Raw genomic sequence first — 27,787 nt, 5'->3', positions numbered from 1 at the left:
GTGTTTGTGCGTAAGCGTGGTGTACGTGTGTTTGTGCGTAAGCGTGGTGTACGTGTGTTTGTGCGTAAGCGTGGTGTACGTGTGTTTGTGCGTAAGCGTGGTGTACGTGTGTTTGTGCGTAAGCGTGGTGTACGTGTGTTTGCGCGTAAGCGTGGTGTACGTGTGTTTGCGCGTAAGTGTGGTGTACGTGTGTTTGTGCGTAAGTGTGGTGTACGTGTGTTTGTGCGTAAGTGTGGTGTACGTGTGTTTGTGCGTAAGTGTGGTGTACGTGTGTTTGTGCGTAAGTGTGTTGTACATGTGTTTGTGCGTAAGTGGGGTGTACGTGTGATTTTATGTATGGCACAGTGGTTAGCGCCCTGCGCTACAAACCCGGCGACCCACGTTCGAATCCCGCGGACAACCCAACAACAGTGGCTAATGCAGTATCTGAACCGGTCCTGGCCCTCGCCAAGGTCAACTTCAGCTTTGAAATGACGACCTGTCGCAGTGTGTAAACATCAGCCACGGCGGAGAGACAAATGCGGTCGGGCGTGGCGTTGGCCATCCACCCCCCTCGTGCGCCATGCCAGCCTTTGTAGGTACTCGTTGGCAGCACTTCCCTTAACAGCGTTGTCAAAGGCTATGTAAGGGACCTTTGCCTTTTGATTCTGTGCTTGTCTGCATGCGACTCCGCGTGTCTCCGTGTCTCCCGACGTGTCTCCGTATCTCTGTCTCCAAGTGTCTCCGCGTCTCCATGTGCGTGGCCCAAGTGTCCCAGCAGCCTTTTCGAGGCTACACGGACGTGTGGGATCATCGTATTTGTGGGATCATTGTCTGTGGGATCTCTGTCTCTGTGGTGTGTGTGTGTGTTTGGCAGGGGCATGTTCCTGGACACGATTCTGCCACGCAAGGACGAGTCCGGAGTGCGTCCGGCCATCGGCCAGCGAACGCGGCTCAGTAAAGGGGACATCGCGCAGGCCAACAAGCTCTACCGCTGCCTGGGTACGCACAACAACAACAATAACAACAGCAGCAACAACAACAACAGTAGCAGCTGCCTTTTCGCCACTAATTGGCGGTGACATCACCACGGCGCTTGTGCCAGGCCAGGTGCACTCCCAAGGCCACGTGGGAAGCCGATGGTCAGTGGGCAGATGAGATCCACGGTGTGTCGAGGACACGGGGCCCGCATCCGCTGTTCCGTCACCGTGTGATCCAGCAGATATTGTTGCTTGCGCCAGGCATGAATCCATAATGTTGTGTGGCTGTGCCGATGCCGGAACAGTGCGTCGGTAATTACAAGCCCATGGGCTGCACAGAAGTCTGGCAGCTTGCTACCGTTGTTATTGAGCTGCTCTGGCCCATACCTTCCAATGACTCCGGCCCAGGTGTCTACGTCATGACCCACTCAGGCATATTAAAATCACCCAACAGGAGGGTGACTCTGTCCTGGGGGGCCACTTTAGCTAGCACCTGGGACAAGAGGTTACGGAAGGCGTCTGACTCATCGGCCATGAGTATATAGTGCGGCGCATAGTTAACATCGGCACTCAAGAGTCAAAGGCGTTGGGCGTGGTGCTGGCCACCCACCCCCTCGTGTGCCGTGCCGGCCTTCATAGGTGCTCCTCGCCGGCCTTCATATGTGCTCCTCGCTAACAGCACTTGCCCCGACAGTCTGTAACGGCTATATGGGTGATCTTTGTATTTGTGCACGTGTGGAAACTCTGAGTGACGAGCAGAGTGCTCGCGAAGTGGTGGCAGCCGCTTACGGCGAACGACCCCCCCCCCTTCCCTCGCCAACGCTGTTGAAGCTTCGCCATTCTGGCTCGGATTGGCATCTCCCTTCGGTGCAGCTCACCCCCCAAGCCCCCCCCCTCCACCCCGCCCCATCCCCCCCAGCTGCCAACCACACGGTTTTGGGAAGCCTGGAATGTGAGAGCCCAAAGGACGCCAGAAAAGAACGTTCCCCCACACACGTGGGTACCCCCAGCACCACCAATAACGCCAGGCCCCACCAACAACGCCAGGCCTCAACAACAACGCCAGGCCTCAACAACAATACCAGAACCCAACAACAACGCCAGGACCCAACAACAACACCAGTCCCCAACAACAACAACGCCAGGCAACAACAACAACGCCAGGCGCCAACAACAACGCCAGGCCCCAACAACAACGCCAGGCACCAACAACAACGCCAGTCCCCAACAACAATGCCAGGCCCAAACAACAACAACGCCAGGCCCCAACAACAACGCCAGTCCCCAACAACAACGCCAGTCCCCAACAACAACGCCAGTCCCCAACAACAACGCCAGTCCCCAACAACAACGCCAGTCCCCAACAACAACGCCAGTCCCCAACAACAACGCCAGTCCCCACAACAATGCCAGGCCCAAACAACAACAACGCCAGGCCCCAACAACAACGCCAGTCCCCAACAACAACGCCAGTCCCCAACAACAACGCCGGGCCCCAACAACAACGCCAGTCCCCAACAACAACGCCGGGCCTCAACAACAACGCCGGGCCTCCACAACAACGCCAGGCCCCAACAACAACGCCAGGCCCCAACAACAACGCCGGGCCCCAACAACAACGCCAGGCCCCAACAACAACGCCAGTCCCCAACAACAACGCCGGGCCCCAACAACAACGCCGGGCCCCAACAACAACGCCGGGCCCCAACAACAACGCCAGGCCCCAACAACAACGCCGGGCCCCAACAACAACGCCGGGCCCCAACAACAACGCCAGGCCTCAACAACAACGCCGGGCCCCAACAACAACGCCGGGCCCCAACAACAACGCCGGGCCCCAACAACAACGCCGGGCCCCAACAACAACGCCAGGCCCCAACAACAACGCCAGGCCCCAACAACAACGCCGGGCCCCAACAACAACGCCAGGCCTCAACAACAACGCCGGGCCCCAACAACAACGCCGGACCCCAACAACAACGCCGGGCCTCAACAACAACGCCGGGCCCCAACAACAACGCCAGGCCCCAACAACAACGCCAGGCCCCAACAACAACGCCGGGCCCCAACAACAACGCCGGACCCCAACAACAACGCCGGACCCCAACAACAACGCCGGACCCCAACAACAACGCCGGACCCCAACAACAACGCCAGGCCTCAACAACAACGCCGGACCCCAACAACAACGCCAGGCCCCAACAACAACGCCGGGCCCCAACAACAACGCCGGGCCCCAACAACAACGCCAGGCCTCAACAACAACGCCGGGCCTCAACAACAACGCCAGTCCCCAACAACAACGCCGGGCCCCAACAACAACGCCAGTCCCCAACAACAACGCCGGGCCTCAACAACAACGCTGGGCCCCAACAACAACGCCGGGCCTCCACAACAACGCCAGGCCCCAACAACAACGCCAGTCCCCAACAACAACGCCGGGCCCCAACAACAACGCCAGGCCCCAACAACAACGCCAGTCCCCAACAACAACGACGGGCCCCAACAACAACGCCAGGCCCCAACAACAACGCCGGGCCCCAACAACAACGCCAGGCCCCAACAACAACGCCAGTCCCCAACAACAACGCCGGGCCCCAACAACAACGCCGGGCCCCAACAACAACGCCAGGCCCCAACAACAACGCCAGGCCCCAACAACAACGCCAGGCACCAACAACAACACCGGGCCCCAACAACAACGCCGGGCCCCAACAACAACGCCGGGCCCCAACAACAACGCCGGGCCTCAACAACAACGCCGGGCCCCAACAACAACGCCAGGCCCCAACAACAACGCCGGGCCCCAACAACAACGCCGGGCCCCAACAACAACGCCAGGCCCCAACAACAACGCCAGGCCTCAACAACAACGCCGGGCCCCAACAACAACGCCGGACCCCAACAACAACGCCGGACCCCAACAACAACGCCGGACCCCAACAACAACGCCGGACCCCAACAACAACGCCAGGCCTCAACAACAACGCCGGACCCCAACAACAACGCCAGGCCCCAACAACAACGCCAGGCCCCAACAACAACGCCGGGCCCCAACAACAACGCCGGACCCCAACAACAACGCCGGGCTCCAACAACAACGCCGGGCCCCAACAACAACGCCAGGCCCCAACAACAACGCCAGGCCTCAACAACAACGCCAGGCCTCAACAACAACGCCGGGCCCCAACAACAACGCCGGGCCCCAACAACAACGCCGGGCCCCAACAACAACGCCGGGCCCCAACAACAACGCCGGGCCTCAACAACAACGCCGGGCCTCAACAACAACGCCGGGCCTCAACAACAACGCCGGGCCCCAACAACAACGCCAGGCCCCAACAACAACACCAGGCCCCAACAACAACGCCGGGCCCCAACAACAACGCCAGGCCCCAACAACAACGCCGGGCCCCAACAACAACGCCGGGCCCCAACAACAACGCCGGGCCCCAACAACAACGCCGGGCCCCAACAACAACGCCGGGCCTCAACAACAACGCCGGGCCCCAACAACAACGCCGGGCCTCAACAACAACGCCGGGCCCCAACAACAACGCCAGGCCCCAACAACAACGCCAGGCCCCAACAACAACGCCGGGCCCCAACAACAACGCCGGGCCCCAACAACAACGCCGGGCCCCAACAACAACGCCGGGCCCCAACAACAACGCCGGGCCTCAACAACAACGCCGGGCCTCAACAACAACGCCAGGCCTCAACAACAACGCCAGGCCCCAACAACAACGCCAGGCCCCAACAACAACGCCAGGCCTCAACAACAACGCCAGGCCTCTACAAACAACGCCGGGCCCCAACAACAACGCCAGGCCTCAACAACAACGCCGGGCCCCAACAACAACGCCAGGCCCCAACAACAACGCCAGGCCCCAACAACAACGCCGGGCCCCAACAACAACGCCGGGCCTCAACAACAACGCCAGGCCTCAACAACAACGCCGGGCCCCAACAACAACGCCGGGCCCCAACAACAACGCCAGGCCCCAACAACAACGCCAGGCCTCAACAACAACGCCAGGCCTCAACAACAACGCCGGGCCCCAACAACAACGCCGGGCCCCAACAACAACGCCAGGCCCCAACAACAACGCCGGGCCTCAACAACAACGCCGGGCCCCAACAACAACGCCGGGCCCCAACAACAACGCCCGGCCCCAACAACAACGCCGGGCCCCAACAACAACGCCGGGCCTCAACAACAACGCCGGGCCCCAACAACAACGCCGGGCCCCAACAACAACGCCAGGCCCCAACAACAACGCCGGGCCCCAACAACAACGCCGGGCCCTAACAACAACGCCGGGCCCCAACAACAACGCCAGGCCCCAACAACACCACCAGGCGGCAACAACACCACCATGCGGCAACCACACCAGGCACCAATAATTCCAGGCCCCAACAACAATTCCAGGCCTCGACAACAACGCCAGGCCTAAAAAACACCAGGCCCCAAAACCGCCAGGCACCACCGTGTGACTGTGAGTGACTGTGACTGGCTGTGCCTCCCCGTGATGACTCTCCCCACCCCCACCTCCCTCTCTGTCGCTGTGTGTGCAGCGTGCGGGGAGACGCTGCAGGACATGACCGGGAATCTGTCATCCCCCGGTTACCCCAACGGGTACCCGTCCTACTCGCACTGCATCTGGAGGATCTCCGTCACCCCCGGCGAGAAGGTGACACCACTTCTCCACATCGTCACCGCTTGCACATCGTCACCTCCTCCACATCGTCACTCTTCCACGTCATCTCCTCCACATTACCACTCCTCCACTTCATCGCTCCTCCACATCTACACGTCTTCCACGCCATCAATTCTGTAGATCATCACTCAACCCCTCTCGCGTGATATTTCAACAATTCCGATGTGTCATCGCCGGATTCCTCCCCAGGTTAATGGCAGGGCTCGTGTTGGGGGTATAGGGATATAGTGTCAGTGATATGGCTGTAGTGTTGGAGCTGTAGTGTTGGCATTGCGGTGTTGGGGCTGCGGTGTTGGGGCTGCAGCGGGTGCTCCGTACTGACCGCGCTGCCCGCAGATCGTGCTCAACCTCACGGCGCTCGACCTCTACCGGAGCCGCCACTGCTGGTACGACTACGTGGAGGTGCGCGACGGATTCTGGAAGCAGGCGCCGCTCCTGGGTACGTGCCCCCTCTCCCCACCCATGCCCCCTTCCCCCCAACATCTCCCAGCATCACCGCCCCCTCCCCCTCCCCCCATCCCCTTACTCTAACCCTCCAAAGCAAATACCTCGCCTGGTATACAGGAGGTCATGGGTTCGATCCCGACCCTGACACCTGCTGCTGTAGATTTGCGGTTTGCGTGTCTCTCTCTCTCTGCCCAGTGGTCGTGTGGATTATTCTCCGGGTCCTCCGGTTTTTCCCTTCCATCGTTTAGCATCAACATCACTAACACGCATTTGGCTGCTATAAATGTCCACACGATGCGAAGCCACTTCGTTCAGCTGTCATTTGTGATAGCCAGGTCGCTTCTGAAAAAGAGCTACACAGCTCAGTGGTAAAATAAAAAAGTACACAGTCGGGGAATTGTAATGTTCACCTAACTTCTAACCCTAATTCCGTAACCCCATTCTCCAACCTTAACCCTAATCCCTACCCTTAATCCCTGTAATGCTAATCCATTAACGCTCATCCTCTAACCCCTATCCTCTGACTGAGTCCTCTAACCGTGGCACTGCCCCCCTGCCCTCTGTGCCCTGCAGGGAAGTTCTGTGGGGACCGTGTGCCCGGCACGCTCGTCTCCTCCGACAGCCGCCTCTGGATCGAGTTCCGCAGCAGCAGCAACTGGGTGGGCCGCGGCTTCTACGGCACCTACGAGGGTGAGCGTGCCCCCCCTTCTTCCTCCCCCCTTCAGAGTCCACCAGCTACTCCACCACCACTACCAGCAACACCAGTAGCCAGTACCAGGATCACCAGCATTCCTGGCACCACCAACAGCATCATCATCACTTCACCACCAGCACCACCACTACCACCACCAGCACTACCACCACTACCTCCAGCTGCAGTACCACTACCACCACCACCACTACCTCCAGCAGCACCACTACCACCACCAGCAGCACCACTACAATCGCGACTACCAGCAGAACCAGCAGCGGCACCACCACCAGCACCGCCGCTACCACCACCAGCACCACCACCAGCCACACAGTCCTGATCAGCAGCAGCGCCAGAAATAATTATCAAACAGAGTGGAAAGAGTGAGCTGTTGTTTGCTGGCGTCACAGTCAGAACCAGCCCACGCTATGCAAGTTACTCGCAGAAGATCTCACGGAGTAAAAAAAAACTGCATGGCAAGTCGTCGCCCCCCCTTCCCGCAAACTCCGCCCACCCGTGGCATGCAGCGGCAGCAGCAGCGGCGCCTCCCTTCGCGATAGCACCGCACCTGTAGGCATGGCGAGAACAACGACCGCACGAGTGCAGCTTTGCTTTCGTGTTTGACCTCGCTCGGTGAGACGGGGCGCAACCACCGTGGTGCTCACCCCCCGCGAGTGATGTCCCTTGCTCCTCCAGCGATCTGCGGCGGGGAGCTGCACAGGGACTCGGGCACCATCCAGTCGCCCAACTACCCCGACGACTACCGCCCCTCCAAGGAGTGCGTGTGGAAGATCGTGGTGCCCCAGGGCCACTCCGTGGGCCTCACCTTCCAGTCCTTCGAGGTGAGGACCTCACCCCTCGTCGCACCGGCCCTCTCAGTTCCCATTGCTCCCAGTCTCCCGTGCTCCCATGCTCCCTAATTCCCATGCTCCCTAGCTCCCATGCTTCCGTGTTCCCATGCTCCCTAGCTGCTGCCCTCCCCCGCCGTCGCGTGACACCTGCTGCCACCGTGCCCCACCCGCGCGCAGGTGACCTCGTCAAGGAGCATAAACTATCACGTGAGCTTTGGTCATCCTCGCAGCAGCGGCTTTTGGCTCGCCAAAGACGGCCGCCCTATCGCGCGCTTTCAGATGCGCTTCTGCGGCCGTCTGGAACGTTCTTTCTTCCGATATTACGAAGCCGCTGGGAGCTATGCACTTTCAAGTCTCGATTGGAAACTCATTTCTTAAAAACTGATTTTTGTGTCTAGCTTGTTGCCCTTCTCCCCCCCCCCCCCCCCCCCCCCAACGCCCGCACCTCTGTTGAGCACAGTTGGCTACGTACAGTGCGAAACAATTTCAACTGTACGTATGTGCGTACAGGTGGAGCGCCACGACACGTGCGCGTATGACTTCCTCGAGATCCGCGACGGCGACTCGGAGAACAGCAAGCTGGTGGGGCGCTACTGCGGCTACGACAGGCCAAGCGACGTGCGGTCGAGCAGCAACAAGCTGTGGATGAAGTTCGTCTCCGACGGGACCATCAACAAGGCCGGCTTCTCCGCCTCCTTCTTCAAGGGTGAGCGGCCGGCGCCGGTGGCCGGGGAGGAATCGGGGAACGGAGCGGGAGAGGGAGATGCGCCGTGTCGCTGCGGCCCTCGCGCTGCGTGAAGAGGGGAGAGCGGGCTTGCGGGGAGGAGCATGACAGCCGAAGGAAAACACTCGCCCAAACTCGAGCGCCGACGAGCGAGCCAATCGCCCACTTGTAGGAGGCCTACCCCTAACCCCAACCGGCCAATCACCAGCGGCTACCCCGAACCACCCACCCAGCCAATCAGCCTCTCGTGCTCGCTTTAACTAACGAGCCAGCCAGCCACCAATACTCGCCTTTCCCCGAACCCTTACAAACCAGCCGCAAGTACCAGCCCTGGCTCCTACGCACTCCCACCAAGCCAACCCCCGCTCTTGTTATCAGTCGCGAAACCTTAGAGGGGAACTAATGGAGGTGTCCGGTGTGAATGTGGAGTGTAAACGGTGAGTGGCGGTGTAGTGGTGGGCGTGATGGAGAGTGGCGTGGTGAGTGTGACGACGGTGGCGTGCCGTGCTGAGTGTGACTACGGCTATGGTGTGACGCCGATGGCGTGACGGCGCGTTGTGCTGCTGCTCCTGTTGTAGAGACGGACGAGTGCTTGCGCTCCGATCGCGGTGGCTGCGAGCAGCGCTGCATCAACTCCTTGGGCAGCTTCACGTGCGCCTGTGACCCCGGGTACGAGCTGGCACCCGACAAGAGGACTTGCCACGGTACACGGGCCCCGCCACCCATGCAGCGCCGCCATACGCCACCTGCACCACCACGTGCACCACCACGTGCACCACCACGTGCACCGCCACGTGCACCGCCACCTGCACCGCCACGTGCACCGCCACCTGCACCGTCACCGTGCACCACCCCGTGCGTGCCCGCTCACTCTTCCTGTGTCCCACTCCCGTCCCTCTCTCCTCTCTCTGAGCTCTCTCCTCCATCCCTCCTGCTCCCTCCTCCATCACAATACCCCCGACCCTACTACTTTACAATTCCCCCCAACCCCTGCCCCCCCAAACCGCTGAACCCTCCTCCTCCTTCCCACTGTTCCTTCCTCTTCCTCCCTGTTCCAAATGTCTAATGATCGTCGGTTCTAATGTATTAATGCTGCGCCGTGTGGTTCCGCGTTTTTTTTATGCCAATTAACATTTTGATATCGCAATCGAACAATTAACGTCAATGTGTGCGACTAATGCAAACATAACTTAACTTCGTGTGAATTAATCTTGGCGCCATAAGACGCGACGCTAATGCCACGCAACTGGATCGGAAAGTATCCTGACACCCATCACCTATCGCCATGGGAACCATCACCATTGAAACCAATCACCATGGAAACAATCGCTATGGGAATCCTCATCATCATAGAAAGCATCACCATGGGAATCCATACCCTGTGCACCCATCACCATGGTATACTGGCATCCATCTCCCGTGACCATGGCAAGCATACCCAAGTTCCCATCGCCCTGGCAATGATCGCTATGGCACCTTCATCACCCATCAGCCGGGCTCCCCATCACCCGGGCTCCATCACCCGGGCTCCCATCACCCACACTCCCTCTGCACCATCGCCATGGCGATGGCTGCCACGCTCCGCTACTAACCGAGTGGGTCCCCCATCCCCTGCCCCTCCCCAACCCTCCCCAACCCTCCCCGTGCCCCCTGCCCCCCCCACTCCCGCCCCCCCCTGCCCCCCACCGTGCACGGTGCAGCGGCGTGCGGGGGGCTGCTGACGAAGGCCAACGGGACGCTGACGAGCCCGGCGTGGCCGCGCGAGTACCCGCCCAGCAAGCACTGCGTGTGGCAGATCGTGGCGCCCACGCAGTACCGCATCTCGCTCAGCTTCGAGGCCTTCCACCTGGAGGGCAACGACGTGAGCCGTGACGCACGCACGCACAGATCCACCGGACCGTGGGGAGCAAGTGCTGGTAGCCAGTAGCACCTGTGACGGCTGGCACGGCGCACGAGGGGGTAGTGTGGCCGACGCTACGCCCCGGCCGCCTTCGATTAGCACGGTTGGCTACGTACGGTGCGAAAGAAGTTCAACGTACATGCACGCTGCATCCGGCCGAGCCGACCTAGAGGGGAGGGAGGGTGCACAGGACCCGTTCAATTGTTCCGCCACCGATATTGGATCGGTTTGTTTACGACGCGGGCCTCGCTAACCACCCGCTCGTGTGTGCGTGCGCGCCCAGGTGTGCAAGTACGACTACGTGGAGGTGCGCAGTGGCCTGTCGGCCGACTCAAAGCTGCACGGGAAGTTCTGCGGCAGCGAGGTCCCCTCGGTCATCACCTCGCAGTCCAACAGCCTCCGTGTCGTCTTCCACTCGGACAACTCCATGTCCAAGCAAGGCTTCAAGGCCTACTTCTTCTCTGGTCAGATGCGCGCATCCATCTACTCTCACCTCACTCAACAACAACAAACTCCATTCGCCACTAAGTGGCGGTGATGTCACTACGGCGCTTTTGCCAGGCTATGTGCACGTTAACGCCACGTGAAGTGTCGAACGCCCGCTAGCAGGAGGTCTGCCCCCGGCAACCCACTGCCTGGTTCAATTGCCCACTCGGGGTCTCCCCTGCCCAGTTCAATCCCCCTCTCCTGCGTCTGGCACCACCATCAGCACCACCAATACCAATCCCCGCCATTCGCCACTAAGTGATGGTGATATCACCACGGCGCCTGTGCCAGGCCAGGTGCACTTTCAGGCCACGTGAAGTGTCGAAGCCTTGCTGACGGGAGGTCACGGGACAGACCCAGGTGTCACTGGTCGACTGACTGAGATGAGTGGCCGATGCACCACCTGTGCCCCCTACTGTGCTAACTTGCTGTGTTTTAGCTGCTCGGCGCTCCACTCATTTCTTGTGTTGCTCCTCTGTCCTCCATTGTTGTTGGAGCGCGACTGCCTCCAACTGCCCAGTAGCATCCTTCACGAGCCTCCTCCACAGAGGCCGATCTTGACACCGCTGGTACCGGTCATCGGCAAGTCCACTCAGCTCCACATCCTCTTGTACCACATCACTCTCTTCTCTCGCCCGTGCCGTCCGTTTAGTTCCCTCTATGCGGCCGAACAAAAGCTGATTAGGCATGCGGTGGCTGGGCATACGGGCTACATGACCCAGCCACCGAACTCATTCACCTCATCCACCCACACTCACACCACCTACCTCACTCACTCATCCCTCTCACCTCGTCCACCCACTCACTCATTCATCTCCTCTCACCTCTCATCCACCTCACCCACCCACACCACCTCATCCACCCACTAACCTCAACCATCCACTCGTCCACTCCCTCACTTACCTATACTCGCTCACCTCGTCCATTCGCCCACCCACCCTCAAACCTCGTCTGCAGCGACCCTCACCGTCCACACCCACCTCGTCCACCCACCTTTAACTCATCCACACTCTAAACCGCTCACTTCGTTCATTCACCCTCACACCTCGTCCACCCACCCACCTCGTCCACCCACCCACCCACTCCTCATTTCTCCGTCTGCTACTTGGCTCGCATCGCTCCACTTGGGAATTTCATCTACGTCTTGTTCCCAAGGCTCTTTCAACAACCTCCTTGCTCAATGTAAGACACGGGGATCTTCGTCTTAGTACCTGGTGCGGTGTGTAAACATCGCCACTGGTGAGACAAAGGCGGCCGGGCGTGAGGCTGTCCACCCACCCCTTCGTGTCCCAGTGCCGGCCTTAATAGGCGCTGCTCAATAACAGCACTTGCCCCAAGTCTGTCAAGGCTATACGGCAAATCTTTGTACTTGCCTTTGTTGACCACACACGTGCACAAAGATAAAGATCCCCCGTTTAGCCTTAACAGACTGTAGGGGCAAGTGATGTTAGCGAGCACCTATGAAGGCAGGAACAGCATGCGAGAGGGGGTGGGTGGCCAGCACCACGCCCCACTGCCTTTGTCTCCCCAGTGGCGATGTTTACACACCGCACCAGGTACTCATTTTGAGGCTGAGTCGACCAGGACCGGTGCAGATAATCGTCACTGGTGTTGGCCGTGAGCGGGAATCGAACCCGCGTCGCCGGGTTTATAGCGCTAACCGCTACACTACCGCTTCCCACTACACACGCACAGTCACAGCTCGAGTGGACCGCACTGCCTCCGCATCTACCACACAGCCCAGGCACCTCCCTCGCACCTCGCATCCTCATCTCTGCCGCCCAAGGGCAGCGCGGTCGCAGAGAGGGGGCCACGCGTGGGACCCCGCTCGGCGGTAGGGGGCGCTGTCAAGGTCACATCCGGGAGGGGGGAGATTGTTGTCTGTGTGTGTGTCTGCGGTAGACAAGGACGAGTGTGCCAAGGATAATGGCGGCTGCCAGCACGAGTGCGTGAACACGGTGGGGAGCTACACGTGCCGCTGCCGCCAGGGATACTCGCTGCACCCCAACCTGCACGACTGCAAAGAGGGTGGGCATCGCTCCGCACCACCCATGCGAACCCTGACCCTCCAACCCTGACCCCCCCCCAATCCCAAGGAGGGAGACCCCCACCAAGTATACAGGAGGGCGTGGGTTCGATCCTGATCCTAACGCCTGCTGCTGTATATTTGGAGTTTGCGTCTCTCATCATCATCACTGTGGCTCGGAGATGTTAACTACCTCGCCTGGTGTTCAGGAGGTCGTGGGTTCGATCCCGACCCTGACGCCTGCTGCTGTATATTTGGATTTGGCGGCGTCTCTCTTCCCCCCGTGGTCGCGGGGATTTTTCTCCGGGTCCTGCGGTTTTTTCCCTCCAAACTTAAGACTCAACATCACCACGCGTTTAGAGTATTTGGCTGCTATGATTTCCCAAACAATAGGCCACTCTGTTGCTCTATCACTTTATGGCCAGATCGCCTATGAAAAAGAGCTGTATAGCTCAGTGTGGGCCTTAGCTGGTAAAATAAAAATGTAATTGTTTAAAAAAAAAGTGAATTGTTGTTTAACGCTAACCCCAATCCCAACGCTAACACAAAACCCTCTAACCCTGCCCCCTCCACCACCCCCGCAACCCACCCGTGGGTCCGGCTACCCATGCGCTTCACGCTCCGTGTGCAATGCCGCCCGTGTGCGTCTGGATCTCAAATGTCCTGTGTGCGCGGTTCATGTCCTACGCATTTCGTGTGTCACGCGTCACATGTCCCGTGTGACGTGCCCCCCCAGCCGGCTGCAAGCAGCGCGTGGACAGCGCGGAGGGAATCATCACGAGCCCCAACTGGCCGGACCGCTACCCGAGCCGCAAGGAGTGCACGTGGACCATCACCGCCACGCCCGGGCACCGCGTCAAACTGGTACCACGGCAGTTCTGCAGGCGGCGGCGGCACGAGCGCGGTCGCACTGATCGCGCCGGGATCGAGCGGCGTCACGGATTTCTAATGCGATCACGGCGTGAGCTCAGAATCGTGGATATCGCGCAATCTTGGCATGATCGCGGTGCGCTCTCAATCGCGCCGAGATCAGAGATCACGGTGAAATCAAGCCAAGATCACAATACCGTCACAGTGAAAACCTTTAGATCGCACTATTATGGTGAAATCACGGCAAGATCGTACTGCCGTAATGGTGAAATTACGCCGACATCATCGCACTGCGGTCACATCACATGACAATGCAGCCAAGCTCTCGCCTCGATCATGCCGGTAAATCCCATCACAACATTACACCCAGCTCACACCATGAAACCAAGACTTGTGACCCACTGTGGTTACAGACGCGATTGTGGTGGCTGTCGTTGTAGTGGTTGACGTCACTGCGGCTGTGGTTGCAGCCGCCTTGCTGTAGCTGCATTGTTGTGGTCGTGCAAATGTTGAAACGTACGTAGCCAACCGTGCGCATCGGAGGATGTTGTTGGTGTAGCTGTCGCGGTTGTGAATCTTTGGTTGCAGCTGCGTGTGGACATCTCGGTTGAGGGCTGTGTGGTTGTGATGGTCGATGCAAATCATGGGTCACGGTAGCTTCGTGGCGGTGATGACGATGACGACGGTGGTGGTGGTTGTGGTGGTGGTTGCGGCTCCAGGCGTTCAAGGAGTTCGAGGTGGAGCCGCACCAGGACTGCGCGTACGACCACGTGGAGGTGTTTGACGGCGAGAACTCTGTGGCGCCATCCCTCGGCCGCTTCTGCGGCATGCGGCGCCCGCTGCCCGTCGTCTCGTCGGGCAGCGCCATGCTGCTCAAGTTCTTCTCCGACGCCTCCAAGCAGCGCAAGGGCTTCCAGGCGACGCACTCCACCGGTGAGACGCACGCGCCGAGAGGGAGACACACACGGGGATGGACCCGCACGGGGATACACGTGGGCTCCATGTGCCTTTCCATATCTCCACGTCTCCCCATGACCTCCCCATCTCCCCGTGTGTGCGTTGACTCTCCCTAGCATCACCTCGTGTCTCTCCTGTAACCTCAACAACATGCTTCTCCCACATCTCTCCCCCCTGGACTCCCTGGTGGTCACTCTCCCCTGGGTCTCTCCCCCTTGGTCTCCCCGCGTCTCCCTAACATCACGTCTCTCCGCGTGGCCTACCCCCCCCCCGTGCTGCGGCGCTGCAGAGTGTGGCGGGCGCCTGCAGGCGACGGTGCGCACGCGCGACCTCTACTCGCACGCGCAGTTCGGCGACAACACGTACCCCGCGCAGGCCGACTGCGAGTGGCAGCTGTGGGCCGAGGGCGGCTACGGGGTGGAGCTCATCTTCCGCACGTTCGAGATGGAGGAGGACCAGGACTGCACCTACGACTTCCTCGAGGTGCTGGACGGCGTGGGCCCCGGCGCGAGGCCCCTCGCCCGCTACTGCGGCGCCGGCGTGAGTACCGCACCGCGGCGTCCACCCGGCACGAGTACCGCACCGCGGGTGTCCACCCGGCACGTCGCTCGGGGGCCTTCAGTTCAACGCGGAGGCTTCGGTCTCTCTGTGCTGTCGCCTGATGATGCTGGTTGCAATTGCTGGCGAAATGTCGTATTCGGATTGTAAATGTTGTGGATTTGATCTCCAACGCACATGGTGGTGCTGTAACTCGTAACGAATTGGCATGTTTTGTTTACGTGACAAACCTTACTAATTGGCTGTGTCCGCTGGTGGTGGGTTTAATGACATATTTACATTCATCTTCTTGGTTCTTTCGGTAAAGTCACGTAGAAGGGAAATAATAAAATAATAAAAATAAAACATAATAAAATAATTATCACGACGTTTCGGCCACAACGTAAGCAGCCGTCCTCAGGTGAAGAACAGGTATTGTGGTCAATGCAAACATGACTCCTTGTAAAAAAAAGTGTCAGTTTTGTTGCCAGATAAAAGGGTAAAAAACTATTTTTTATATTATTTTGCTCCTGGCCAAGGAGGTTCCCAATGGTGTAAATGCTTTACCCCGAGCTCTCATACTCTGATGGTGCATTGTCTTTGAGTTGTGCACCTTTTGGCGTCATCTGGTTCAACACCATGTGAGACTAGGCTCTAAGAAAAGCTCTCGGGTGTGGACCAATCAATTTCGCAAACAGTGCATACATTATCAGAGTTGTGTTTTTTGTTTGCATTCCGACCGCAGGTATTGTGGTCAATGCAAACATGACTCCTTGTAAAAAAAAGGTGTCAGTTTTGTTGCCAGATAAAAGGGTAAAAAAAAAAACAATTATGTGCGTAAGAAGTTCAACATACACACACACATTCGGACTTTCGCTCCAACCTTCATGCAATCACCTTACACCCTCGCTGCACCTTGCAGGGCCTGACAGGCGCCACTGCCCATCTCATCCCGTACATTTTAAAAGAGCGTCTCAGAACGTACGCGTGGGTGGAGAGCGTGAATTTGGAGCGCCGACGTAGATTACGAGCGCTGAATGAGTGCGGGCGGCATCACGACTGCCGTCAGCTGTGGCAAGAGAGACGTCCAGTGGATGAGCTCCAATTTGAGCATGCGAGTGGCAGTGTGACTTTGGTGGTGACAAGACTGCGGGGGCCAGAATCATTCCCCCCCCCACTCCCTCCCCCCGCCCACAGCCCACGGAGCCGGTGTACAGCACGGGGGACAAGTTGGTGCTCCGCTTCCACTCGGACGACTCGATCAACAAGAAGGGCTTCCACCTGCGCTTCACCAGCACCGGCTTCCAGGACGCCCTGCAGGAGGAGCAATAGCACCCCTGAGCTCCCCCCCACCCCACCCCCACCTCCAGCCTCTGCCCCCTGCCCCCCCCATCCACCCTTAGCCCCCCACGAGCGTCCCCCAGGCTGGCGCGAGCCTTTCCACGAACTGCTCAGTCGCACTTCTCCGCCGACGTTTGTAAGAGGAGGTTTTTTTTTTTCCCCCCCCTGTGGATTTTAACCCAGCATCCTCATCGCCCCCCCCATCGCTCCCCCATCTCCCCTTCGTGTGCGTCGGGTTGTTGTAAGCCGCTCCCATTCCTGTCAGAGCGCTGTAGTCGTCCGTGCAGGGAGGCCTGCCGCTGTTTGTGAATGACGTCGTGCGGTGTGGCCGCCTCTGTACGGTGTGGCCGGGGCTGTGCAAAAGACAACAGCAAATCCGCTCCTATGCAACACGGGGAAGCGTTGCCATATACAGCGATCGCCTATTATCCGTCTACCTGTCGACCCGTCTACCTGGCTGAGCTGTGCCTTATGAGTAAATGGGACGAACGCCATGACCCTTGTTGTTGTCCGATAACGCGGGGGAAACAAGACGGGAGGGGGACCTCGTATAAATATTTTTGTTGTAACCAACTCGTCGTGTCAGAGGAATTGGCGCACGATGTATGGTGTCGGGCGTGACCTTGTGATCACGCACCTGCGGTCATCAGGGCCAGGTGTGCATGCGAGTCTGTCTGTGTGCATGCGTGCATGTCCGTCTGTATGCCTGTGTGCGTCCACGTGCGATTAGTTACCAAAAGGTACAGGGCAGCCGCAGAAGGGAGCGGTGGAGACGGTGCCATACCGATGAGTCCTGATGAGGTTGAAACCGGTTGACGGCCATCTCTCGGTTTCTGCTGCTGCCCGTTCTCCGTGTCGGTGCTCTGACTAAACGTCGCCACGGCCACGCGTTCAGCTCTTTTTGAGTTTGTGTTCTGGACAAGGCTGAGATGATTTGTGCCTTTCCCTGCTCTTTGTGCGTACACCCTCCGCGTGTCGCGAAGTCTTCGCCACTCCTCCGGGAGCCGCTCCCTGGGAGAGGGGCGAGGACTCTCTCTTTACCTGTTCTACGTTAACCGCCCTGTGAATTGCACTCACCGCGTGGGAACCAAAAACACACCACGGGATCAACGGAATAAATGTGAATCTTTCTTCCCCCCCCCCTTCAATGATAAGTGGTACGGTCCGAACGGTAACCTCCACAACCTGAGTTGCATTCGGTCCACCGGTACCGGACTTCACCATTCCACACGGTGGCGGCGTGGGGGTAGTTGGCAGGGCAGGTGACCTCAAACCAGCACTTGCAACGGCGCCCACAACACACTGAGCTCCAGTTTGTGCCGCGCGGTGTAAACAGCGGAGAGACCGGGGGACGCCAATCACGGGTGGGGGGAGGAGGGGGGGGGTGAGCGAACCTGAAAAACCGTGCGGGGTGTGGGAGGTTTTGCTGGCACTGGGCAGAGCGCAGTCCGACGACTCCTGGTCGTGTTGCCAGTGCCGCACAAGCTATACCGTACCGCAGAGCGGCCTTACCCCGAGCGAGCGCCGTTCACACCTAGGCTGCCATCAACACACCAGCGCTGTCACCGAGCGAGCGCCGTTGCCATGGGGACCGTTTCCCTGGGCGCCATCGCCACGGTGACCACGCTCCGCTCCCTGCTCCAACGACGATACCGGTTTCCGATGCGTTGACGTATCTGGAGGGGGTGGGGTGGGGGGCAATCTGCAGGCAACGCGAGAGGCGAGCGAGGAAGAGGAGAGACCTTGAAAAGGGAAAGCAGAGCCACTATTTATTTGTCTAACGCGTTTACACAGAACTCGTGAACGGATACAATCAACGACCGCGTTTTTCGTGATCGGAGGAAGGTGGGGTGGTGGTGGTGGTAGCGGTCGAGGGGGGTGGGGGGGGGGTTAGGTGGGGAGCGAAGTCTGGTACTTGCTGGAAACCCGGAGGCATCCCTCGCTGTTACTGGAGCCAGTTCACGGGCTCACCAACTCCCCCCACCCCGAGTTCAGGGATCGAGACGACGGAGACCGAGCGTTGGCACGGCCGTGGCAGCGCTCGCACGATGACTGCACGCGGAGCGACACTTTACGACCCCACCCCACCCCGCCCCCTCAGCGCGCAATGCACGCCCCTCGACGTGGAACGAACAGAAACCACCTTCGGTTAAATTCATTAAAGTCAATTTTTAAAACGACACCGACCGGCGCTTCTTCACTCTGCGTGTGAACCTCTCTGGCCGGCGGAACGATCGCCGTGTTCTAACCGTCGGGACCTGGCGCGTGGGGAGGTGTGGGTGGTGGGGGGGGGGGGGGGCAGATGGGGTGCGGGCATGCACAGCATTGGGGACGTGAGGGGGTACAGGGTTCACCGCAGGCCACGCGCTGTCGCCAACGTCTCCCGGCGTGCGTTCTCTCCGAGAAGCGCCAACACGTTAAATAACCTCCGACTCGGCCCGATCTGCGCGGCCTTTCTCACCACCAGGACATCATTGCACGGGGGGGGAGGGGGGGAGCAGAAGGAAACAAACACACAACTCCACAAATTATAAAGTGACACAACCACGTGATTATATTATAATAATACTGCACACCTACAGCAACACTCCACGAATACAACAACAACAGTGGCAGCGGCGGTAGCAGCCACCACCCACCACGACCACGCGGGGGCAAGGGGGCATTTCGGTTCCATCTCCCATCACGTTGCATTCACAGCGAACGCGGCCAGAGCACGCGCAGATTCCCCACAGCGACCTCCCCCCCCCCCCCCCCCACGGGATACAGGGATAGCGGTCCCCCTTGACAGGTCCACCCCCTTGACAGATGGTCCTCCTACGATTGGCCCGCCCATACTGGACATGACCGTGATAATGAGAGCGTCACCGCCCATGGGATTCCTCCTCCTGCAGTCTCTAAATAAAAGATTCCGATTTCGGATTTGACAGGACCGGTCCGACACGCAGTTAACTCGCGTGGAAAATCTGACCCAGATATTAAATCATGAAACGAGAGGTCCCTGCCAAGTATTGAGTACCTACCCCCCCTCTGATGTGGCTGACGAGTCTCCTTTGACTGACAGAGGGGGGGGTGGGTCCATTTGGACAGGCAGTTCTCGCTGGGGCTGGAACCCCCTTGCACTTAAATCGGTTCCCATGGATAGAGGAATGCCTTTTGAGAGGGGGAATTCCGGAACAGAGACAGGACAGAGGTCCCATTGGCAATAGAGGACCTCTCGCACCTTGGATAAAGGGGGGGAGGGGAGGGGGGGTTCTTCTCTCCCCTGGGACCCTCTGAAATGACGACGTTCAACCCCCTCGCCAACGCGCGCTCGCTCTGCAAGCGAGCAAAGATTCGCGAAAGCACGCACAACAACACCCCGTCGTTCCACGTCGCCGCGCTTAGCATCGCCAACGCGGTTTACACTTCGGGGGGGGGGGGTGGGGGGGGTGTGTGGGGGGGGGTGAAAGGAAACAAGCAGTGGGGGGCTGGGTGGGTGGGGGGGGGTACACACAGTGGCCGTTCCGCGTCCTGGCTGTGTCTCAGAAGTTGAGCGTCTCGGACATCATCTTCCACCACGTGAGCATCTCCTCCTTCTCCTCCTCGCGGTGCGCGTTGGACGTCAGGTCGAAGTTCAGCTGTGCGGGGAGGGGGGAGGGGGCAACGGATAGAGGAGGTCGCTCCAAGACCACGACCGCTGGCTCACCACGCATCACTAATGCAGCTACGTCATCGCCGCCGCGTCATCATCATCACCACAACGTCATCACCACCATGTCATCATCACCAACACATCACCATATCATCATCACCACTGCGTCATCATCATCACCACTGCGTCATCATCATCACCTCTACGTCATCATCATCACCTCTACGTCATCATCACCTCTACGTCATCATCACCACTACGTCATCACCACCACGTCGTCATCACCACCACGTCGTCATCACCACCACGTCGTCATCACCACCACCACGTCATCACCACCACCACTACGTCATCATCACCACCACTACGTCATCACCACCACCACGTCATCACCACCACCACTACGTCATCACCACCACCACTACATCATCACCACGTCGTCATCACCACCACCACGTCATCACCACCACCAACTACGTCACCATCACCTCTACGTCATCATCACCTCTACGTCATCATCACCACTACGTCATCACCACCACGTCGTCATCACCACCACGTCGTCACCACCACCACGTCGTCATCACCACCACCACGTCGTCACCACCACGTCATCATCACCACCGCGTCGTCATCACCACCACGTCGTCGTCACCACCACCACGTCGTCGTCACCACCACCACGTCGTCACCACCACCACGTCGTCACCACCACCACGTCGTCACCACCACCACGTCGTCATCACCACCACGTCGTCATCACCACCACGTCGTCATCACCACCACGTCATCATCACCACCGCGTCGTCATCACCACCGCGTCGTCATCACCACCACCACGTCGTCACCACCACCACGTCGTCACCACCACCACGTCGTCATCACCACCACGTCGTCACCACCACCACGTCGTCATCACCACCACGTCATCACCACCACCACGTCGTCACCACCACCACGTCGTCACCACCACCACGTCGTCACCACCACCACGTCGTCACCACCACGTCATCATCACCACCGCGTCGTCATCACCACCACGTCGTCATCACCACCACGTCGTCATCACCACCACGTCGTCATCACCACCACGTCGTCATCACCACCACGTCGTCATCACCACCACGTCGTCATCATCATCACCACTACGTCATCATCACCACCAAAACCCGGAGTGGGGGGCCGCTTGCCTTGGTGGGGGGGCTGTAAGCGACCGCCACCTTCTTGGTGACGCTCTGGAAGCCCGGCGCCGACGCCGTCACCTGGTAGTCCCCGGGCACCAGCAGGCGCCAGTAGTCACCGTCCCTCGCTGCGCACACACAAAGGCAAAGGTCTCCCATATAGCCTCAACAAGCTTTTTGGGGCAAGTGCTGTTCGCGAGCACCTATGAAAGCCGGGGCGGTGTCCAACCGCCTTTGTCTGCCTAGTGGCGATGTTTACACACTGCACCAGGTACTCATTTCAGGCCGAGTCAACCTAGGGGAGGCTCAACACCGGTTCAAATATTCGCCACCGGTGTTGACCGTGAGCGGGAATCGAACCCGGTTCGCCACGTTCGTAGCACAGCGCGAACCGCTGCGCCACCGCTCCTGAACACACACATGGGACACGACATGTGCGACTCGTTTACACGTGGCAACGAGTCGTCCCGGCACATGCACGGCGCAAGCGTCAGACCAAGCGTGTGGCGGGCGGTCTCCTGCCAACAAGCGTACGCCAACGCCCGCTTCCGCTCACCGCCCCCGCCCCTCGTCAAGAGACACGTGGGCGAGGAGGGCGCCTACCGGTGGTGATGTCGTGAGCGATGCCCTTGACGGAGATGGTTGCGTTGGCGATGGCGCGCTCGTTCTCATCGCGCACCAGCCCCTTGATCCCACGGTGCACCTGGGCACCGGCAAGGGTGGGGGGGGAGGGCAGTGAAGAGTGAGAGAAGGGAGAGGGGAGTGGAGAGCGAAGGAGAGAGGGGAGCGAGTGGGGAGCGAGTGGGGAGCGAGTGGGGAGCGAGTGGGGAGCGAGTGAGGAACGAGTGGGGAGCGAGTGAGGAGCGAGTGGGGAGCGAGTGGGGAGCGAGTGGGAGCGAGTGGGGAGCGAGTGGGGAGCGAGTGGGGAGCGAGTGGGGAGCGAGTGGGGAGCGAGTGGGGAGCGAGTGGGGAGCGAGTGGGGAGCGAGTGGGAAGCGAGTGGGGAGCGAGTGGGGAGCGAGTGGGGAGCGAGTGGGGAGCGAGTGGGGAGCGAGTGGGGAGCGAGTGAGGAGCGAGTGGGGAGCGAGTGGGGAGCGAGTGAGGAGCGAGTGGGGAGCGAGTGGGGAGCGAGTGGGGAGCGAGTGGAGAGCGAGTGAGGAGCGAGTGGGGAGCGAGTGGGGAGCGAGTGGGGAGCGAGTGGGCAGCGAGTGGGGAGGGCGGTGCATGGCACCACCTGCTGTATGTAGCTGACGAGTGAGTGGAGTGAGTGGAGAGTGAGTGGGGAGTGAGTGGGGAGTGAGTGTAGAGTGAGTGGGGAGTGAGTGTAGTGTGAGTGAGTGTAGAGTGAGTGTAGAGTGAGTGAGTGAGAGAGTGGTGCGTGGCACCACCTGCTGTAAGCTGACGAGCGAGTGGAGTGAGTGTGAGTGAGTGAGTGAGCGGTGCATGGCACCACCTGCTGTATGTAGCTGACGAGCGAGTGGAGTGAGTGTGAGTGAGTGTGAGTGTGTGTGAGTGAGTGTAGAGTGAGTAAGTGTAGAGTGAGTGTAGAGTGAGTAGAGTGAGTGAGTGAGTGTGAGTGGAGTGAGTGAGCGGTGCATGGCACCACCTGCTGTATGTAGCTGATGAGCGAGTGGAGTGAGGAGTGAGTGGAGAGCTAGTGAGTGAGGAGTGAATGTGAGTGAGTGTGAGTGAGTGTAGAGTGAGTAGAGCGAGTGAGTGAGTGTGAGTGGAGTGAGTGAGTGAGCGGTGCGTGGCACCACCTGCTGTACGTAGCTGACGAGCGAGTGGAGTGTGAGTGAGTGGAGAGTGAGTGAGTGGAGAGTGAGTGTGAGTGAGTGAGTGTGAGTGGAGTGTGAGTGAGTGGAGAGTGAGTGAGTGGAGAGTGAGTGTGAGTGAGTGTGAGTGGAGTGTGAGTGTGAGGTGCGTGGCACCACCTGCTGTATGTAGCTGACGAGCGAGTGGAGTGTGAGTGAGTGGAGTGTGAGTGAGTGGAGAGTGAGTGGAGTGTGAGTGGAGTGTGAGTGAGTGTGAGTGGAGTGTGAGTGTGAGCGGTGCGTGGCACCACCTGCTGTATGTAGCTGACGAGCGAGTGGAGTGTGAGTGAGTGGAGAGTGAGTGAGTGGAGAGTGAGTGTGAGCGAGTGAGTGGAGTGAGTGTGAGTGTGAGCGGTGCGTGGCACCACCTGCTGTATGTAGCTGACGAGCGAGTGGAGTGTGAGTGAGTGGAGAGTGAGTGAGTGTGAGTGAGTGTGAGTGAGTGTGAGTGGAGTGTGAGTGTGAGCGGTGCGTGGCACCACCTGCTGTATGTAGCTGACGAGCGAGTGGAGTGTGAGTGAGTGGAGAGTGAGTGTGAGTGAGTGTGAGTGGAGTGTGAGTGGAGTGAGTGAGCGTTGCGTGGCACCACCTGCTGTATGTAGCTCACGAGCGAGTCGCGGTTCTCGCGCCAGTAGCGGCGCAGTTCCCGCTCCGCCGGGAACTTCTCGCAGCTCAGCTCCAGCGTGATCTCAAAGCAGTTGCTGCTCAGGTAGTTGAAGTCCTGCATGCCTGCACACGCAGCATGGTGTGGTGGAGGGGTTCACGGGGGGGGGGGGCAGCATGGGAGGGGGCAGGACGATGGGGAGGCAGGGAAGGGGGGCGGATCAGCAGGACAACAACAGCAATGTATGAAAAACAAGGGTAGTTTGTTACCTTTTCCGGCAATGTAAAGATGTTCAATCACCAAGTAGATCCTTTTTTGAAGGAATTAAGTCTGGATTAATCGCACGTGGCTGTGGCAAAATGTGCAAACAGACAGGCTCCGATGGTTTAATTAATGTAAGCATTTGTCTTTGAAACTGATTGGCCCACACCAGAAATAGCCTTCTTTACGGTCTTGTCCCATCGACAACAACAATAACAACAACAACGTTCGCCATTCACCACTGAGGTGAGGGGGCAAGGCGATGGACGAGCGAGGAGCGGGTGAGGCTCGGGTGAGGGGCCGGCGACGATGATGACGATGATGGCGATGATGGCGACGAGGATTGCGACGATGATGGCGACGATGATGGCGACGATGATTGCGACGACGACGACGACGATGCGTGCGAAGCAGCTCATGGCAGGCGAGGGAGAGGAACAGGCCAAGCAGCAGGGGAGAGTGTCTGCTGCGAGTGCGGGGGGGGGTGAAGGGGGCAGGGGTGACGCACCTCCCGGCACGCTGTACCACGCCGCGCCGTTGGTGGTGCCGTTGACGAAGCGTTCGTCCCCCTCCATGTCGCAGGGCGGGCGCCGCAGGTTGGACATGACCGGGTGCGGCAGGGAGTAGGCGAGCGCCAGGCTCTTGAAGACCACGTCGTCCGGGCAGGCCGTGTACTGCTGGTCGGTGCCTGTGGGGCGCCGGCGGCAAAGACAAAGATCCCACACCACCCGTGTAGCCTTAACAGACCGTTCGGGCAAGTGCTCTTAGGAATCAGAGGGCTTTTAAAAGTATAAGTGCGTCGTTAAACCCGCCACCACGCGACATAGCCAATTAGTAAGGTTTGTCACGTCAACAAAATGTGCCAATTAGTTACTAGTACAGCACACCGGTGTGTTGGAGTATAACCAGCTACCACGTTTTGTCGTCCTTCCCCCGTGTGCCCCCCCCCGTGTCCCCCCCCTCCTGTGTCCACCCCCCGTGTCTCCCCCCCCCTCCGTGTCTCCCCCCCCCTCCGTGTCTCCCCCCCCCCCCCGTGTTTTCCCCCCCACCCCCATGTCTCCCTCCCCGGCGTGTCCCCTCGACCCACCGTGTCCGCCTCCCGTATCTCCCCCCCCACCCCGTGCCTCACCCGTGCGTGTCTCGTCGTACGGGTAGTTGGCCACGATGTCTCCTCCGTGCAGGTTTGCCGACAGCACGAACGGCACGTCCATGATCCAGTGGATCATCGCCTTGGTCTCGGGCGCCATCTGTGCCACGACCGCGACACAGGGTGGCACGGAGGGGATGTGGGATGAGTGGCCGTGTGGTTATGAAAACTATTTTTAGTTTACCAGGTGTGGACCCCACCGAGCTATGGAGCTTTTATTTTTCAGGAGCGACCTGGCCACAAACGATGTGGCTCATCGCGTGGAAATGTGTCGCAGGAAAATACTCGGAACGCACGTCGTTAATTCTAAATGTGGAGTAAAAAACCCAGAAAAATCCACGCGTCCACGTTGGGGTCGGGATCGTACCCACGACCTCCTGCATACCAGGCGAGGAAGTTGACATCTGCTAGCCACCGTTGTTATGAGAGGAGTGGGTATGCGGGTGTGGGTGCAATGGTGAGCGGGGTGTGTGGCTGCAAGGTGAGGAGTGGGCACTCTATATGGCTACGGGAAGCGTGGGTGTGCAGGAGAGTGGGGGTGTGGGATGAGTGTGAATGTGTGGCGGTGCTAATGGAGTGATGTGGTACAGGAGGACGTGGAGTTGAGTGGACTTGCTGATGACTGGTACTAGCGGTGTCAAGATCGGCCTCAGTGGGGGAGGCTCGTGAAGGACGCTACTGGGCAGTAGCGTTCTTCACGGGTGGAGGAGTGACGCTCACAACAACGAGCGGAGCGCCGGGTGGCTAAAGCACAGCAAGTTGGCACAGTAGGAGGCACAGGTGGTGCATCAGCCAGTCATCTCAGTCAGTCGACCCGTGGCACCTGGGTCTACCCCGTGACCTCCTGCCAGCGGGCGTTCGACACTCCACGTGGCCTCAAGGTGCACATGGCCTGGCACAAGCGTCGTGGTGACATCACCACCACTTCGTGGCGAATGGCGGTTGTTGTTGTTGTGCTAATGAGTCAATAAGCGAGTGTGTGGGCGAATTGGTGAGCGAGTGAGTGAGTGGATGAATGATTGTGTCGGCGACTTGGTGAGTGAGTGGGCGAGTGGATGGGCGAGTGGGCGAGTGGGCGAGCGAGTGAGCGTCCAGGCGAGTTTGCGTGTGAGTGGGGGGGGGGGGGGGGGGGGGGCGACACGGAAAGGACGGGAGACACGTTGGACGAGTGGCCCGGCGTGTGGGCGAGTGGCCCGGCGTGTGGGCGAGCGTGCGCGGGCGAGCGACGGGGAGAGGGCGTGTCTCACGCACCCGGGGGTCGTTGTCGACGCGCGCACGCAGGTCGTGCAGCAGGTGGTTGTTGGCGCCGCCGGTGCGCTCGTTGGCGTACACGATGCGATCCAGGTCCGGGAAGTTGCGATTGAGGTCCACTCCCTGGGCGTTGTTCCGTCCCAGCAACCAGTCCTTGTCCGGGCCGTCCTGGGCAGCGCGCGGGGAGACGCCGATCGTCATCATCGTCATCATCAAATTACGATCACTCTCTCACCCCATTTCCAGAAGCAGTTGCAGGGTTGTCTGCGAGTTTACGAGACGCTCCGGAGGCTACGGCCTCGTCCCTCCTCGCTCGCACCACGCGCTTTGCTGTTGCTTTGTGTTTATTCGTTTTGTTGTTGCTGCTGCTGCGGTGGTGACCTTGGGTGGCTCCTGCAAAATGAGGCTCTTCTATCCTGGCCTCTACAGTTCTCACCGGGGTTGAACAAACTCAACTAGAACAGTCTCCAATGCTCTCTCGCTCACTCACCCACCCATCTACTCTCACCCTCTCGCTCGCCCACTTACACTCGCCCACTGACCCTCTCGCTCGCCCACTCACCCTCGCCCACTCATCCGCTGTCACTCTCTCACTCACCCACTCTGGCTCACTCACCTGGCTGGCGGCGAGCTCGAACCCGTCGGGGTTCATGCTGGGGATGATGTGGATGCGCGTGGTGTGCAGGAGGTTCACGATGGTGCGGTTGCCACGCTTGTACTCGGCGCACAGGTACTGCGCCAGGTTGATGAGCAGCTCACGCCCCACCGCCTCGTTGCCGTGCATGTTGCCCACGTACTTGAACTCTGGCTCGCCTGTGGTGGGGGGGGGACACGGGGGGTGGGGCCGGGGGGGGGGGCACAGCGGCGGGCATCGTCAAGGGCAGCCAGGCTAGACTGGACATCTGTGAAAAAAAGCTTTATATTGAAACTGTGATTTTGGGGGTCACGTGCAGGTCACGGAATACCGCCACGCCAGCCCGCCAAACTCGTGCCGGACAACACCGCGAGAGATCTAATGCCGTCCGGACACGCGCATGGCGAGTGTCGCACGGTCGACGCGCCCCGCAACATTAACCGGGGCGGCCTGCCGGATTCGAACCGCGAGCCTCCACCGCCCAGCGGCGAGGCCGCTCCCCCTTCGTGCCTCCCCCCCGCCCCCCAGTAGCCTACTCCTGGGGCCGGTTGAACGTCCCAGCCAGGACGGTGTCACAATTCACGACGTCAGGTTGGGGGGGGTGGGGGGGGGGGAGCAGGAGCCACACTCGCGCCTCACTGCTCCAAGGCCCCGGAGGTTCGATTCCCGACTTGGGTGCCTTTCCGCGTGCAGTTTGTGTGTTCTCTCTCGCTCTCTCTCCCCCCACTATTCCGCATGGGTTTTCTCCAGTT

At 59.6% G+C, this 27,787-nt stretch overlaps 2 protein-coding genes across 3 annotated transcripts in view; one reads left to right on the top strand and one right to left on the bottom strand.

Moving 5' to 3' along the window:
• LOC133354429 (dorsal-ventral patterning tolloid-like protein 1) overlaps positions 1-18,690 on the top strand; it is a 45,904-nt gene extending 27,214 nt beyond the window's left edge. Inside the window, exons 7-20 of the mRNA XM_061571250.1 lie at positions 857-981; positions 5,538-5,653; positions 6,017-6,119; positions 6,701-6,817; positions 7,515-7,660; positions 8,180-8,375; positions 8,972-9,097; positions 10,094-10,254; positions 10,577-10,757; positions 12,682-12,807; positions 13,542-13,669; positions 14,395-14,608; positions 14,922-15,172; positions 16,367-18,690. Of these exons, the coding sequence (XP_061427234.1) occupies positions 857-981; positions 5,538-5,653; positions 6,017-6,119; positions 6,701-6,817; positions 7,515-7,660; positions 8,180-8,375; positions 8,972-9,097; positions 10,094-10,254; positions 10,577-10,757; positions 12,682-12,807; positions 13,542-13,669; positions 14,395-14,608; positions 14,922-15,172; positions 16,367-16,501 (2,125 nt within the window). The 3' untranslated portion in view covers positions 16,502-18,690. The remainder of the gene's footprint in view (positions 1-856; positions 982-5,537; positions 5,654-6,016; positions 6,120-6,700; positions 6,818-7,514; positions 7,661-8,179; positions 8,376-8,971; positions 9,098-10,093; positions 10,255-10,576; positions 10,758-12,681; positions 12,808-13,541; positions 13,670-14,394; positions 14,609-14,921; positions 15,173-16,366) is intronic.
• On the bottom strand, positions 18,258-27,209 carry CPE (carboxypeptidase E). 2 transcript variants are annotated; one of them, XM_061571147.1, is made up of 9 exons: positions 27,018-27,209; positions 26,402-26,569; positions 25,133-25,250; positions 24,512-24,691; positions 23,728-23,867; positions 21,929-22,028; positions 21,335-21,453; positions 20,007-20,130; positions 18,258-18,962 (listed from the first exon to the last, which is right to left on the bottom strand). In XM_061571147.1, the coding sequence occupies exons 1-8, from the start codon at positions 27,183-27,185 to the stop codon at positions 20,035-20,037; spliced, it is 1,089 nt and encodes a 362-aa protein (XP_061427131.1). In that variant the 5' UTR covers positions 27,186-27,209; the 3' UTR covers positions 18,258-18,962; positions 20,007-20,034. The 2 variants fall into 2 exon arrangements, with proteins under 2 accessions (XP_061427131.1, XP_061427130.1); XM_061571146.1 differs by having other exon boundaries at positions 18,258-20,130.
• Positions 27,210-27,787: the final 578 nt, after the last annotated feature.

This window comes from Lethenteron reissneri, chromosome 47 (genome assembly GCF_015708825.2).
Source record: "Lethenteron reissneri isolate LAM-NWPU_2019-01 chromosome 47, ASM1570882v1, whole genome shotgun sequence".
In the NCBI taxonomy this organism is placed as follows: domain Eukaryota; kingdom Metazoa; phylum Chordata; class Hyperoartia; order Petromyzontiformes; family Petromyzontidae; genus Lethenteron; species Lethenteron reissneri.
The sequence above is the reverse complement of the archived record's forward strand: the minus strand, read 5'-3'. Positions and strand labels throughout refer to the sequence as shown.